At 33.0% G+C, this 15,420-nt stretch overlaps 1 protein-coding gene across 2 annotated transcripts; it reads left to right on the forward strand.

Annotated features, from left to right (window-relative positions):
- The first annotated feature begins 777 nt into the window (after window positions 1-777).
- On the forward strand, window positions 778-10,376 carry LOC130825290 (uncharacterized). Of its 2 annotated transcripts, XM_057690439.1 has the most exons (9): window positions 778-1,190; window positions 2,972-3,514; window positions 4,740-5,975; window positions 6,685-7,009; window positions 7,594-7,855; window positions 7,946-8,138; window positions 8,598-8,944; window positions 9,034-9,177; window positions 10,072-10,376. In XM_057690439.1, exons 1-9 carry the CDS (start codon window positions 1,071-1,073, stop codon window positions 10,109-10,111), a joined length of 3,210 nt encoding a protein of 1,069 aa, XP_057546422.1. In that variant the 5' UTR covers window positions 778-1,070; the 3' UTR covers window positions 10,112-10,376. The 2 variants fall into 2 exon arrangements, with proteins under 2 accessions (XP_057546422.1, XP_057546423.1); XM_057690440.1 differs by lacking the exon at window positions 2,972-3,514.
- The last annotated feature ends 5,044 nt before the right edge of the window (window positions 10,377-15,420 follow it).

Below are 15,420 nucleotides of genomic sequence, written 5' to 3' on the forward strand. Positions count from 1 at the left end.
AAGGAAATTTACTCGCAGGATCCTTTTTTGCCGACACTGCGCCATGACTAGTAATACAAAATGAACAATTGATAATCACATCATGAAAAAGTGGTAAACAAAACAACTAATTAAAGGAGAGGAAATCAATGCAAGCATGAAGCTTCAATAAGTAAAGCTAAAATTTAAAGGAAGAAATAGTTAAAGCAAGCTAAAATTAACTAAAGGAGAAGAAATCAAGCATGAAGCTTCAATAATTAAAAGGTAGAAAATATCTTACGGTAAGATTTTTTCTATTTAGTTAGCCTAATGTACATTTACAGTGTTAAAGTAATCACTTGCAATTTTCAAATGATCACTTATTCAGTTACCATCTTAAAGTGACCACTTTGAAAAGTAAGCTGATTTTATTGATCCATCTCATGGTGAAACGAACTCATACAATATTTAACTGTTAGAAGTAAAATTCAAAGGGTAAGAATTAAGAAATAGTTAAACCGAGAGATTCAAATCTTATACTCCCTCCAATTCATTACTAATGTTCTATTTGCTTTTTGGATACTATTCATTGCTTACTCTTAACTTGTACTTTATAATTAATCTATAAGTTAAAATATAGTCAAGTGAGATCTTGTTTAATTCGTTTTAATATAAGGATTATTTATATCAACTTTTCATAATTTTTAATTATGCCTAATTGGAGATATTAAAAACTGAATAAATACATTAGAAAAAGTGCGTAAAGCAAATGACACATTAATAGTAAATTGGAGGGTGTCATTTAGAACAAATATAATACTTTTCTCGAATAAGATTTTGAATTCGACTCTAAGTTACCCCTCTCCTTCCTATACTCCAAAATAAAAAAAGCAATCTCCAAGTCTTCGTCAAGTACCAAGTCTCCGTCAAGTAAAGCACCTTCCATTACATAATCTAACCTCTTTAATTTCACGAAGCTACATAAAGTTTAATGCAAATGCATCTTTTTATGTTATTTGTGTATTGAAAGAAGGAAAAATAACCTAAAAAAATATAGAATTATTTTAATTTTGAAGTTTATATTACTCAAATTCGATTATTTTCTGCAATTGATGAATACGAAAATGAAGAAGTTTAACAATGGAAAAAAGGAACGACTCCCTGACATTTTAGATTTTGTGTTCTTATGGTCAATCAAAGATGTTCTTAACAATAATCTCTACGTTAATAAGGTAATTATAATATACTCATTTTTTTAATACTTATTATATATATATATATATATATATATATATATATATATATATATATATATATATATATATATATATATGTATTTGGGAATTATTTTGATATTGATTATTATTAGGAAATTATGAAATTAGTTATATATATATATATATATATATGAAATAAAATATTTTTCTTAGTTAAATATATTTCTTTGTTTGTTTATTAAAAATTTTGGTTATTTGAATATATTTCTACGCTTATATAAAACATACACAAAAAAATTAAAATCATCATATGGTTATTCAAAAAAAGGTGATAGTAAAAGAACTAAAATTTACATCTTCAGTTTTGAAATACTCTCTGATCACAAAATAATTAACACATATTGTCATTTTGAATGTTATAATTGATACTTAAGATATTAAAAACTAAGTTTATTAAAAGTTAGATGGAAAAAAAAAACTTTAGTATTTAAAAACTCCAATTTAAAAAAGTGAATATAAATTATAATTACAAAAGTGAGGATTTAACAACAAATATTAAGAATGTGATTGTAGTGAACTAAATAAGGTCTAATGTTAAAATCGTGTATAGATAAAATTTACCAAACAAAACTATGAAAATTTGAAAATTTAAACCCTATAATTTCAACTATTTATTAAAATCACACTACATGTAAATATATGTGCACATATCATCTTTATAAGCTAAGAATATATCATCCCAAATAACATAAAAATAAAATGAAGAATATAATCACTTATAAAAACTATATATTATCCATAATTCAATAATGCCAATTACATAAATATCTACAGATATTTTTTTTCCAACCTCAGAGCATAGCAAACACCAAATTTATTGTGTATTTGCACCCTTGTTACATAAAAGCAATTTAACTATGCTAATTTTTTGTGTATTTTTGTTCCATCTTTCGGAGCATAGAGAACTAATCAATTTTCAAATTCAATTATATTATATGCAAAAACGCAATAAGAGACCGTTTTATTATGAAGCGGGTATTAATAAGTTGGACCAAACTCAAAGTTAAAAATAAAATCAATTTTAACTTTAAAGGTATCAATTTTAACATCAAAACGATTAATTTCAACTTAAAGTAAACCTTAAATGGATCAATTAAAATGAAAAGTTCAATTATAACATTAAAAGCATCAATTATAATCTTAAAATAGTCTATTATGCTTTTAAGTTATATATTATAAATGATCAATTATAACTTTAAAAGAAATCAACTTTGACCTTAACGACGTCAATTATGACACTAAATCGATCAATCACAGATCATCATCGTCATCATACTCAGTGTATCCCGCTCAAAGAAAACTATGGTCAGGGTCTGGAGAGGGAAAAAAGACGACAGTTTATACCCATAGAGGAGAGTGCGGTCAAAGAATCTCTCGGTTCGATAAGGGTCTTCAAAGGGAGAGAAACCTGCAACTACCCAAAAGCCTGTAATCAAATAGCTACAAAAACCTAATAAATAGAAATATAGAATACGTATAAATAACTAAAAATAAAGATAAGTAAAGGAGGTAAAGAGCAATGATTAAAGGCAATGAACAATAACAAACGATGGGTAAGAGGAACGAGTTTAGTAATCTAAGATGTGGATAAGGCGCCACCAACACTGATCGCATATTGTAAAAAATCATAATTGGACTGATTAAGCTATTGGTCTCACAATAAAACGATCATTCACAAGACCTGCTGGAATTATATTGTGTTTTCTCAAATTTTTTACATTGTATACAATAAACAGGTCAAACCCATACCGAACATATTCTCATCAACTGAACATTTCATGAACTCATTTAAATTGCCACTTATAGAGGAGACTCGCGCTGAATTCTGTTCAGGCTTAGAATCAGTTGGCCATGCACCTGCTTGTGAGATATCATCTATTTCGTTTTCTAAGAAATACAAACCTCCTAAAAAATTATATTACGGCATTTCCACGAAAATAATACATGATGTTAATAATCATGCCGCACATTACGAGCCAGAGACAGGTGATATATTTGCTATAACAAATTCAAGGCCAAGAAGTATTGATGATTTGATCAAACCGGATAAACCCCTTCATTTTGGGTATGTGTCAGAGTATGATGAAGATGAACTTAAGTTTGAGATATTACTGTCACAAAAAATTGATCGGGAGATATTAAGTAAGAAAGATGTGAGGCTTTTTGTTACATTTTTGATGAATATTACTACCAATATGAGGATTTGGAGGGCATTGAATCCTGATCCTCATAGTAGAAGACTGGGTCCCATTCACAAGATGCTACAACATGACTCTTCTGTAAGTATATCTATTGTTTTTGCTTGTTGGTTGACTTTTGAATAAGTCTTTAAAAGTGATCGATTAGTTGATATTTACCCGATTTTGTAATTTGAATCTGATTTAACCCGACTTCAAAATGTATGTAAAAATATATAAAAATCAATGTGAGCATAAAACTCGATTTAGAATTAACCCAATACACATGACCCGAAATCAACCAGATGACTCGAATGAACACCTCTACTTTTGACTTTTAATTTATTGATCGGTCAAACAAATAATTATTGTTTCTATTGTTGACTTAATTGGGCATCCCCAGTACTTAAGAATATTGACATAAGGTATCCGAAGCACCAACATGTAACAAAGACAACAATACTAGTCTTATTCTCAAAAGATTGGGGTTGATTGCATAAATCAATATATTAATTCCAATAGTCGTTCATATGGATTTTTTCTCCGGTTCTCCATTCATTTCAATTTTCTACTATCTTAATTTGTAAGTCTAGGTTATTCATATTATTTTACACTTTTGTCCACTAAGTCATTTATAGAAAATCATAATGCACAAATAAGACTGATTTGAGTTTTGAATAATTGGTTTTTGTTAATTTATCAATGAGGAAAACACCTCTATTCATGCATGAGATTAGGACTAAAAATAAGGAAACAAAATATTGACATAAACCTAAATAATAGGAAACAAAATAACCTTAATATCCTAAATATTAAAAAAGATTTTAATTTCCTAAAAACATAATATTCTGAAATATAATATCTTTACTTTATTCTACTTTTTATTTTCCTACATCATTTTCGGTCTTCCTCACCCTCTTTTTAAGTCTAATGAGTTCCAACTTTCTATCGTTCTTATCGGTTCGCTAATGTTCATCACTTTTTTGTTGAAGTAACTACTTCATGTAATCTGTCTTCCTCCGACTCAAACTAAACTCTCGTGACTCCTACACATGTGTCCCTCATTCTAACTTAGCATTCACCCCTGTGTGATCTCATTTACCAACACAATGCTAACAGCAAACAACCAATGGTAGCATCTGGTCGAAAAGCCTCTGGTGAACAACTAAGAGCTAATTGCAATACACCAGCTAATTAAGAGTGTTTTTTTAGCTCTGCTAATTGTTTTTAGTAACTGTTAAGTAATCTACTAGTTGCTAAAATTTGGATATTTGTTGACAAAGTATCATTTCTAATTCATAGTGTTTATTTCTCAATTGTTTCTCAGGTGGATGATGGTTATTGTACCCTTTGCATCTCTGAAGAAAACTTCAATGTTACACAAACAGAAGTGTTTGACCTTATTAGTTCATTTGGATTAGACAAATCTCAAACAGAAGCAGTTTTAAGCAGCATTTCCATGACTAAATGCACACACCAGCAATACAATTCAAAGCTAATTTGGGGTCCACCAGGAACTGGGAAGACCAAGACATTAGCTTCATTACTTTTTGTACTACTAAAACTCAACTACTGTAGGACACTAACTTGTGCACCCACCAATGTAGCAGTGATTCAGGTTGCAAAAAGACTAGTAACACTCTTCTTAGAGTCCTTGGCTTATGATACTTATGGGTTAGGAGACATAGTCCTAGTCGGAAATGAAAAAAGAATGAAGATCGATGATGATTTTGAGCTAGTCGACATATTTCTCAAATATCGTGTGAAGCTTATTGAAGAGTGTATCTTACCGTTAACTGGTTGGAAGACTAGTTTGGAGTCTATGATTTCATTACTCGAAGACCCTAAGGCGAAGCATGATACTTACTTAGTACAGGTTGAGAAAGAGGATAACATGAATGAAGATTCATCATCATCAAACCCAGTTTATTCTGCTCATAAAAACTATGGTCAGGGTCTGGGGAGGGAAGAAAAACGGAAACTTATACCAATAAAGAAGAAGAAAAATAAGATGAAGGAAAAAAAAAAGGGCCAAGCAAGTAATGATAAGGCGGATATAAAAACCGATGAATTTTCGACATTTGATGAGTTTGTGAGGAAGAGTTTCGTTTCTTTAGCAAATCGTTTAGTGTTTTGTGCAGAGAATTTGTATACTCACTTACCGACATCAAGTTTACCACTTCGTGTGGCTAAACAGATGATTGAATTAGTTGGTATGCTTAATACCCTGGTAGAAAATGCGCGAAAAAATAGTTGTAATTTCACTGAACAGGTTATGATGAATAGAGAAGGATTGATGGGTATATTGAATTTACTTCATAAGAGATTTCCTAAGCCCAAGATTAAGGGAAGTGTTAAGGATTTTTGCTTGAATAATGCGCGATTGATATTCTGCACTGCTTCAGGCGCGATTAAAATAGGTTCAGATGTTGAAACAGTGATAATAGATGAAGCAGCACAGCTCAAAGAATGCGAGTCAGCGATTCCTTTACAGATTTTTGGTCTGAAAACTGTGATTCTCATAGGGGATGATCGGCAACTCCCAGCAATGGTTCGGAGCAAGGTCAGATAATGTCTCCCTACATAATGTTTGCATCTTTTTAGCATTTAAAGTAGAAGTGTTCAACGGGGAGGGTCGACCCAATGGGTGATATTAGGCCGTGACAAATTGTCAAATAATCTCACTGTAGCCCACTCGTGTGGACACAGAAAACCCGTGGGCTCGGGCCCACAAACCCACGAGTCAAGAGCGTTTACTTGCACATACACTTAGTGAGATTCACTATTTCCCAAAACTATATAGTAGTAGGAAGATTAGCTCACCCAATATATATGCAAAGTCAACAACCCACTATTTTATTGATGTGGGATCTTGTCTCACGTGTGAAGTATATCCAACAGGTCAAGAATCGGGTCACATTTTAACGGTTCATTAGTGGGCGTTGGTGTAAAGGGTCGGGCAGGGTCGGATAGTTATAAGAATTAATTGCGGAAAAAAATTTACCACTTTTTTATATTCTTAAATGATATTATTATATACATAAGTGGATCGACCAAACGGGTTATAAAGTATAATAAAAAAAACTATTTTATCAACTTTTAAAATGGGTCAAAGTGGGTCGGATTTAAACGGACTTTGACCCGCTGCGACCTGTTTAATATTTGACATGACTCGACCCGACCCTGCCCATTTAAATTTTGACCGCCCTGCCCCGTTGAACACCTCTCATTTAAAGTATGAAAATCTTAAGGTTCTTTTTTTTTTTATATAGGTTTTAGGAAAGATGAACTTCGGAAGGAGTTTATTTCAACGGCTGGCAGGGTTAGGGAAAGAAAAGCATCTTTTGAACATTCAGTATCGGATGCACCCTTCTATCAGCTTGTTTCCGAATAAAGAATTTTATCAGAACAAGATTGTAAATGCACCCAATGTCGAAGGAAGAAACTATGTTAAGAATTATCTCAAAGGGAGCATGTTTGGATCTTATTCTTTCGTACATGTGACTGATGGAAAGGAGAATTTCAAGAAAGGGCATAGTCCTAGAAATTTTAAGGAGGCAAAGGTTATTGATCAGATCATTGCAAAGCTTTTCAAAGGTATGGAACTGAAACTTCTTTTTATTAGTATGAATGTTCTAAAGAATGGAAAATATCCTTATTGTACAAGAATCAACATTATGATACTTCAAAGAACCAACTCAACTAAAAGCTTAAGTTGGTGATTGAGGCGCCATGATATGCTATATACTTAAATACGTCCCCTTGTACGAAAGTCCTTTAGTCTAGAAGTGTAGATGTAACGCATTACTCTTTTGTCAAGGAACCAACTCAACTAAAAGTTTAAAGGTCGAAGCCCTATGATATGTTATATATTCTAACACGTTCCCTTACATGAGAGTCCTTTAGGCTAAAAGTGTGGATGCAACTTAGACCTCCTCATACCTAGTGCGAAATATTCCATTTGAATTTGAGGGGTAGTTGAGATTTGAACATGTGACCTATGGTCACGTTGACTTTTGATATCATATCAAGAAACCAACTCAACCAAAAGCTTAAGCTAATGGTTAAGGAGGCCCTATAATATGTTATATACTCTAACAACTCCTCATACCCGGTGCTGAATATATTTTATACTCTAGAATATTTGGAGCCTTTTATTATAACATTTCTTGTATGTGCAGAACATTATTGCATCACTAAACAGAAGGTGAGTGTGGGAGTACTATCGCCATATAAGGGTCAAGTAGGTTTGCTTCAAGAAAAACTGGAGAAGAAATACACGAAACATAAGGAAAAGTTTTGCATCAACATTCGATCAATTGATGGGTTTCAAGGCGGTGAAGAGGATATCATAATAATCTCAACTGTTCGAAGCAATGGAAATGGATCGGTAGGGTTCCTGTCTGATCGTCAGAGAACTAATGTAGCTCTCACCAGGGCGAGGTATTAATCAGTATGCCTTAACAATGTTTTCGTTTCTTGGAAGATTACGAACAATAACAACAGTTTCTGTTATGTCGATGTAAAATTTAGGTACTGTCTTTGGATAGTTGGAAGTGGAAGTACTTTAGGTAACAGCTCTTCAGTGTGGAAAAACCTTATACGCGATGCAAAAAATCGTGGTTGCTTCTATTATGCTGATGAGATCGTTAATCTTAATCACGAAACACCAGTTGATAAACTTGATTTCTTCAGCCACCTTAAACTCGAGGAAGCAAGATGGAAGGTACTTATTTCATCACTACTCTAAACTAGAGCTGTTAATTCAACGGAGCAGGTCGACCCAATTGGTCAAGGATCAGGTCACATTTTAACGGGTCAAGTCAATAACGGGCCTTGATGCAAAGGGTCGGGCCGGATAATTATAATAATTAATTGCCGGAAAAAATTTATCATTTTTTTTATATATTTTAAAACGATATTACTATTATATACATTTGACCTGGCCGGATATTACTATCATTTTAAAATTATAATAAAAAAATTATTTTATTAACTTTTTAAAAACGGGTCAAAATGGATCGGGTTTAAACGGACTTTAACCTGGCTCAACCCGTTTAACATTTGACATGACCCGTCCCATTTAAATTTTGACCCACCCCGCCCCGACCTGGCACCTCTACTCTAAACCATAGATGGCTAGCATTTATTCCATCACTAGTCTGAATCTCTGATCTTTATGCAGGTTACCTTTAGCAATGAGTTTAAACAATCTATATCAAGCATAAAGAGTGTCAAGGCTCAGAAACGCGTACAAAATCTGCTGCGCAAGATTGCTGATGGCTGGCGGCAGTCCATCACTGATGATGGCGCGACCCATGAGTTGTTGGTGATTTACAAGGTTGATAAAACGCTTAATCTCGCTTGGACAGTCGACATTCTTGAGGAAGAATCAAGTTATATACAAGTCATCAAGGTTTGGGATGTTTTACCAGATTCCAAGGTTCCTGATCTTGCAAAGAATCTAAGTATTCTGTTTGAAGGATATAGTGTTAACTTTATTAATCTGTGCAAGTACAAATCTTATGAAGGGTATGGATGAAAATTAATTATTTCCTAGAAGAATGTGCAATTATGCAGATGTAGTTATGTTTTAAGGTAATATGTTTTCTGTGTTACAGGAACTTGGTTGTGCCTAAGTCATGGAAGCTTCATTCCTCTTGTGAAGCTCCACTTACAACTGATCTTGTAGATGATTGTTTGTCTTACCAATTTGCTGCCATGAATGTAAAAGACAATCCAGGAAAACCAAGTTCAAGCGTTAGGTATGTTATTACGTTTCAGGAAATATTGTTGAAAATAATCGAACATTTCACTTATTCGCTGCGAATAATCTCATCTATTGATTATTTATAATAATCTCATCTCTAATATGTATTTGCTCCCAACATATCTGAAGTGGGAGAGGAGGGGAGGGGTTGTAGTGGTCAAGACCCACTGGGTTTGCTGGGAGCAAATATATATCAAAATGTTGTATTATTAGATAATAATCAAAAGTGGGATTACTCGCGGCCGTTGAGTAAAAGGGTAAATTATTCTCGATAATTTTTCCTACATTTTATTATTATTCAGGTTTTTTTATGAATTTTGTATCAATTAGTCATGGAATCAACTTTATCAAAAGTTTAAGCTGATGGTTGAAGATCCAAAATATGTTATAATATTGAGAGTCCTTTTGACTAGAAGGGTAGATGCACCACCAAAAGCTTAAGTTGATGGTTCAACCATAGGACATATTATACACTATCAAGCCCTCATACAGTATTTCTTTTGGCTAGAAGTGTGGATGCGACACATATGATACTAGATGATTTTAAAGGCCCTGGTATATATTATACTATATAATAATAAGTCACCTTACACGAAAGCGCTTTGGATTAGAATTATGGATTTACCACATGCCCTTATTTACAACTTGAAATAAGGAATGGATGAGATTCAAATTCGTAACCTTTTTATCACGTTGGTTTCAGATACTAAGCCAACAAATCAACTCAACCAAAAGCTTAAGCTGATAGTTGAAAACTAAGCTTAAACCAATAAACTTTTGTGAAAAATTAAATTATCTAACATCATTTTATTTGTCATAATTGTTTCTTAAGTCTTTGCTAACATGCATTTTTTTTTCTTACCCTTGTTTTATGTCCTCTCGTTCGCAGAAAGAATTGTGTTGCAGTATGGAAACCAATACAACGCTAGAATGGCATTGGCAGCCATTCCAAGAAGCAGTGCCAGCCCTCGGCAAGGATAAGTTGGACTTACGCTCAGAGCCACCAAAAAAATTACCTTATTATTTTTGGCAGAAATTAAACCCAAGTCGCATGTATAAAGGCTTAATGCTTTGCCATCAAGCTGCGTCAAAGTTAAAGCTAACTTTCATAGTTGAAGATAATTAAATAGAGTGACTGTTGTAATAAGCACAAAGGAACACGCACCTTCAATAAATATTATTTGACAATTATAATATTTTTATATATTATTTAACAATTATAATATTTTTAGTTTTCTTGCAGGTTTACTTGTTGCATTGTGTGACTAACTCTCCAAAATTTATGATTTTTCTAATTATTTCCTTCTATTATATTTATAATACATTGCTATTGTGTTTTTTTTTACTAATTTTATATTTATTGATTTAAGCTAAACATGTAAATGCGTAATATTTTCTCTTTGCTATTTGGAATTGTCAATTTGTTATATGGATTTTTATGTGGTCATTTGAAGTTGTAATATTTTGATAAAATATTTGATTGATTATTGTAAGGATAAGTGAATTTTAAGTTGTGCAATCTCATTTTTTAAATCATATATTTTTTTTGTCTTGACTCTATCAATATAATGCAGACCCATTTAACTAATTGTTTTTCAATAATTAGTATAAGAAAACTTTTTTTGATTTAGACATTGTGATATTAGTGATTCTGCATCAAAAATTGCTACTAGAAATATCTTTGTTTGATTTTATATTATGTATTAGTGCATACTTTATTTTTATTTTCCAACATTATAGATTTAATTTTTTTTATAAATGTCTTATATTTACTTCGTTCTATTTTAATTCTATTTGATAGCGACATATTGTTTGAAGAAATAACATTATCAATTGTAAGTAATATGGAATAAAGGAATAATATAGTTATGACCTATACCTTTCAAAAAAAATATAATTAAGGCCAATAAATTTTATCCCAGGGCCAACCCTGCCAAGAAGTTGCTTCAATGGGGTTAAAATGCTCTCTTATAATTGTATGGCCTATGTTTTCAGTAAATTTCTAAATTGTCAATTAAATTAAGTCTATTAGCTTCTATAATTCTTTTAGCTCATAAATTTTCTTCTTCAATATTTTAATAATGATATAAAAAGAGAATTACAATTTACAAGTAACAAATGTCTAAATTAGCATCATTATTTACACAATCCCCATTTTCTATGAATGAATCATGGATAATTAGAGTATGATTTGATCTTGAACTCTCTTTTATTTAATGGGTTATTACATGGCATTTGTTGATAGAAGAATTTTGGACTTAAAGATAGGTGTAACTAGTTGAATCAAAGCTTAGAGCATTGGTTTTTAAATATTTATACCATGATTTGGTGATACAAGAAACAAGTGTGGATTGATTTGTTTGGGTTACTACATGGTGCACTAGGATGCGTGAACAATTGTTGAATATGCTTTGGAGGAAGGCGACCAAATGGATACGTGGAAGCAATCAAGAAAGGTAACAATAGCTGTTAGCTCAAACCTGCTCGATTGAACATATGTTGTGCTCAAACGAGCATGACCGCAACAAGGCTAATAGGGCTTGTAGTGTAGGGTAGGAGAAAGGGCGATTAAGGCCTATAGGATAGAGTACAGATAGGGGCCAACAGGGCTCGTAGGGTAGGGTAGGAGTAAAGTCCAATAAGGTTCGTAGGATAGATTAGAGGTAGGGGCCAATAGGGCTTGTAGGGCCTGTAGGGTGTGGTTGGTTAAAATATATGTTTATTTTTAGGGAAATTTGCAAAGAAACACCTTTTAAAACCTTTTTTTTTTGTAAAAAAACACCTTTTATAATCTTTTTTGTAAAAAACCTTTTAAGAGACTTTTTTTTAAAATAGATACCTTAATTCAATTTTCGGTGGCTTTTGTGTAATTTCTGGCGTTGACTATAGTATATCAGTTGCATAATACGCGAGTGATTGCAAACGCAGGGAAGTATAATGAGACACAATACTTCGTGAGTTTCTACTGCCTCTTCCTCAACTCCATCTCCTTCCCTCCACATTTCCCTTCACTTTGTCTGGTTTCTCATTTGTCACCATTGTTGATTGTGACCGAAGATTCGTAGCGATTTTACTTCCTCTCAACAGTAAAAGGTAAGGTTTTTTTTCCCATTAAAGTTAATGTCTTTTTGGTGTCAATTGCATTGTTAATTGAATTGTTCAATTGAATTGTTCAATTGCTACGGTTTGTTTTTGTGGAGTTCTGAAGTTAGGGTTTGTAATTGGTAATTGCGCAGATGAGGACAAAAAACCCTTTATTTAATCCTTCAACTGGAATCAAAAGCATTTTCAACCTAAAAATATGGCATGAGGGACGGTTTGTTTTTAAGAAGAAAACGAGGTTGTATGATGATGGGTGCCTTGATATCAAAGTGGGTTGTTTTGAAATTAATTATTTTGGTATTGTACAATCAGTTAGGAAGGTGATTGAGAGGAAAGATGCTGACTTTACTGTATATTATAGGTGTAAAGGGAGGAGCTTGATGAATGGTTTAATTGAATTTACACCCAACACACCTTTAGTTGATGTATTGGCAACGAAAGATGAGAATGATTTCATTACTGTATATGTTGAGTATGATCAGAGTATGTTTGATGTGGGATCTTTTGATGCTGGTTGTGGAGTTGAGGAGGATAATGATCATGATGGATTTCAGGAGGATAATGATGATGATGGATGTCAGGACAATTTTGATTATGAAGATGATGGAAAGAATATGGACAATAAAGATTGTGGTTGGGCTGGGCCTAAGGTATTAGAAGGTTGCCAAAGTACTTTTGTTGGCCCAGAAGTTGAGTTAGACCACAATGAAATGGGAAATAAAAGCAAAAACCCTCAGTCCAAAAAAGCAGAAAAACTAGCAACCTTGAGGAGAAAAACAAAGGCTTCTGTTCAACAAGAAACCATTGAACAACTAGAACCCCAGATTGAACCAGAGGATGATGTATTCTATGATGGTGCCGCAGATGAAAATTGAAATTGGAGGAAACTTGGCAGATTAAAAGTATGACCAGTGAACATAGTTGTGGATTTCATAGTGCAAACCCCAAAGTTACATCTGAATTTCTTGCTGAAAGGTATTTAGACCATTTTAGGGATGACCCCAATCTGAAGCTCAAATACTTCATGAAGTTGATTCTTAGGGACATTGGGGTAAGTGTGAAGTATCACAAGGCCTATTGTAACAAGAGAGGCAATCTCGATACATAATTAACATTTAATAATAATGTTTAATACAAAAAAAATATTGCGGAAGTCTCAAAATGCCGAATTGTTAAAAACTTTAAATCATAAAACTTAAACTGTTTAAAACAGAAGTAAAATATTACCTCTGATAAGAAATATTGTTTGCTCAAAAAGAAAAAAAAATACATCATCATCAAGTGATCAATAAAGATACAAAAAACAGCTAAGTTCTCGATAAATAGTAATTGCTGCGGCCTGGATCGGAACCTGAACTAAATCCTGCAAAATGCTGCCATCCATGATACGGATGACAGCCGATTGAATCCGTCAGCACTTAACGCCGAGCATAACTTCCTATCCAGCTCAAAATACGAAAATTATACGCTACATTTACAATATAATAATTTAAGTACGAATTTATACTTAATTGACACCACCGTATATTTTTACCATGTTCTTTTTCTGTTACATACTTTTAAGTCATTAAGATACCATTCTCGATCTTGACAGAAGTACGTTACTGCCACTTATACAATTCGGTAATCTTAACACTTGAGTAAGTTCATTTGGTTAATACTCATAACCGTACCATGCATTATAGCATCAACACTAATCAAGTTTATCAGTGATCAACAAGCACATCAATATGACACCTGATATATGTAAGGGTCTGGTTAGGTGAGAACCGTAGTCCTAAACCCTAACTGTGGTGGGAGTCGTCACCCCTCCAACTAGGTTGCACTAAAACGGACACGGACACGGACACGGACACGACACGGGTACGGGAAAACGCCAACTTAAAAATGACGGACACGGGGACACGTAAATGGTAATATAATAAATATATCAAATTAAAGATAATTTTACAATCTTTCATTTGATATTTGTAAATAAACACTTTAAAAATATAAAACTCACATAACATTCAAGTAGTTGCAGCGGTGGCGGTGGCGTGATGGAGGTGGAGGAAGAGGTGAGTTCGAGTTTTTAGGGTTAGAGGAGGAGTGAGAGGCTGAGAGCAAGAGAGGGAATTGAGAGGGAAATGCAAAAAAAGGAATTCGATTGTTCGGCTGTTCGCTTACTGTGTCTGTGTACTGTGTACTAATTTTGTTTTCAAATTTATTTTTTTAAATAAAAACAACACACGTGTCCTTGCCGTGTACGTCGCGTGTCCTTGCCGTGTCCACGTGTCCGAAAAAATATTAAAATATTGGACACTTCATTTGGCGTGTCGGACACGGATTTTCGCGTGTCCGTCGCGTGTCCGTGTCTGACACGTGTCCGACACGGGACACGCCAGTTAGGTGACGTGTCCGTGTTTCCCAGCCCTCCAATACAATATTTATGCTCGAGCTCTACAGGATAGGTAGAGAACCCCCTGTCTTACACCGCATTTTACGTGCCGGCTAACACGGACGCCGGGATTTTACATGCCGGTCCATAGTTCGACATTACCTTACTATCAGGGTCATTCAATCAATACATTTCACACAAGTACATCACATTTTTATTACTCCAAGTTGACTTTGAATTTGAATTTGACCAACCTAAGTGGTAACTTCATTTATTTAATATAATTCTTAATCATAACGTTTAATTCACCTTTACGTCTTTATATGTTCATTACTTAATTTTTACACATTAAATTTTATTTATAACTTTATTTTAATAGTTCACTAAATTCACACTAATAGCTTAATATTTAATTAATAGTCTCCAAATTAGTATTTTCCACAAGTAGCTACTAAAATCTATTTCTCTTGAAATAAGTTCCCAAAATCAAAATTTCCAACTTTAAAATAAATAAAACTTTATTCTCCTCACAAAATCAAACATTCTAATTAAAATTCAAGTTAAACTGCAACCTTTGGATAAGTTTTCAAAATTCAACAAGTTTACCAAAAAAAATAATTATTTCAAGTTTGGAAAAACAAGTAAACTTATTAGATTCGCGAAAATCAACATTCTAGTTATAAAACAAATAAAACTTATAATTTCACAAAAAATCAATATTTCACACATAGTTTAAGAACAAGTTTACTAAAAATACTT

This window comes from Amaranthus tricolor, chromosome 10, assembly GCF_026212465.1.
Source record: "Amaranthus tricolor cultivar Red isolate AtriRed21 chromosome 10, ASM2621246v1, whole genome shotgun sequence".
Lineage (NCBI taxonomy): Eukaryota > Viridiplantae > Streptophyta > Magnoliopsida > Caryophyllales > Amaranthaceae > Amaranthus > Amaranthus tricolor.

Bases quoted from the DNA above. Each gene is read 5' to 3' on its own strand.
- LOC130825290 (XM_057690439.1), top strand. From the start codon at position 1,071: ATGAATACGAAAATGAAGAAGTTTAACAATGGAAAAAAGGAACGACTC. The intron at 7,856-7,945 runs GTATTAATCAGT...TGTAAAATTTAG, and splicing joins GTAGCTCTCACCAGGGCGAG to GTACTGTCTTTGGATAGTTG. The intron at 9,178-10,071 runs GTATGTTATTAC...TCTCGTTCGCAG, and splicing joins AAACCAAGTTCAAGCGTTAG to AAAGAATTGTGTTGCAGTAT.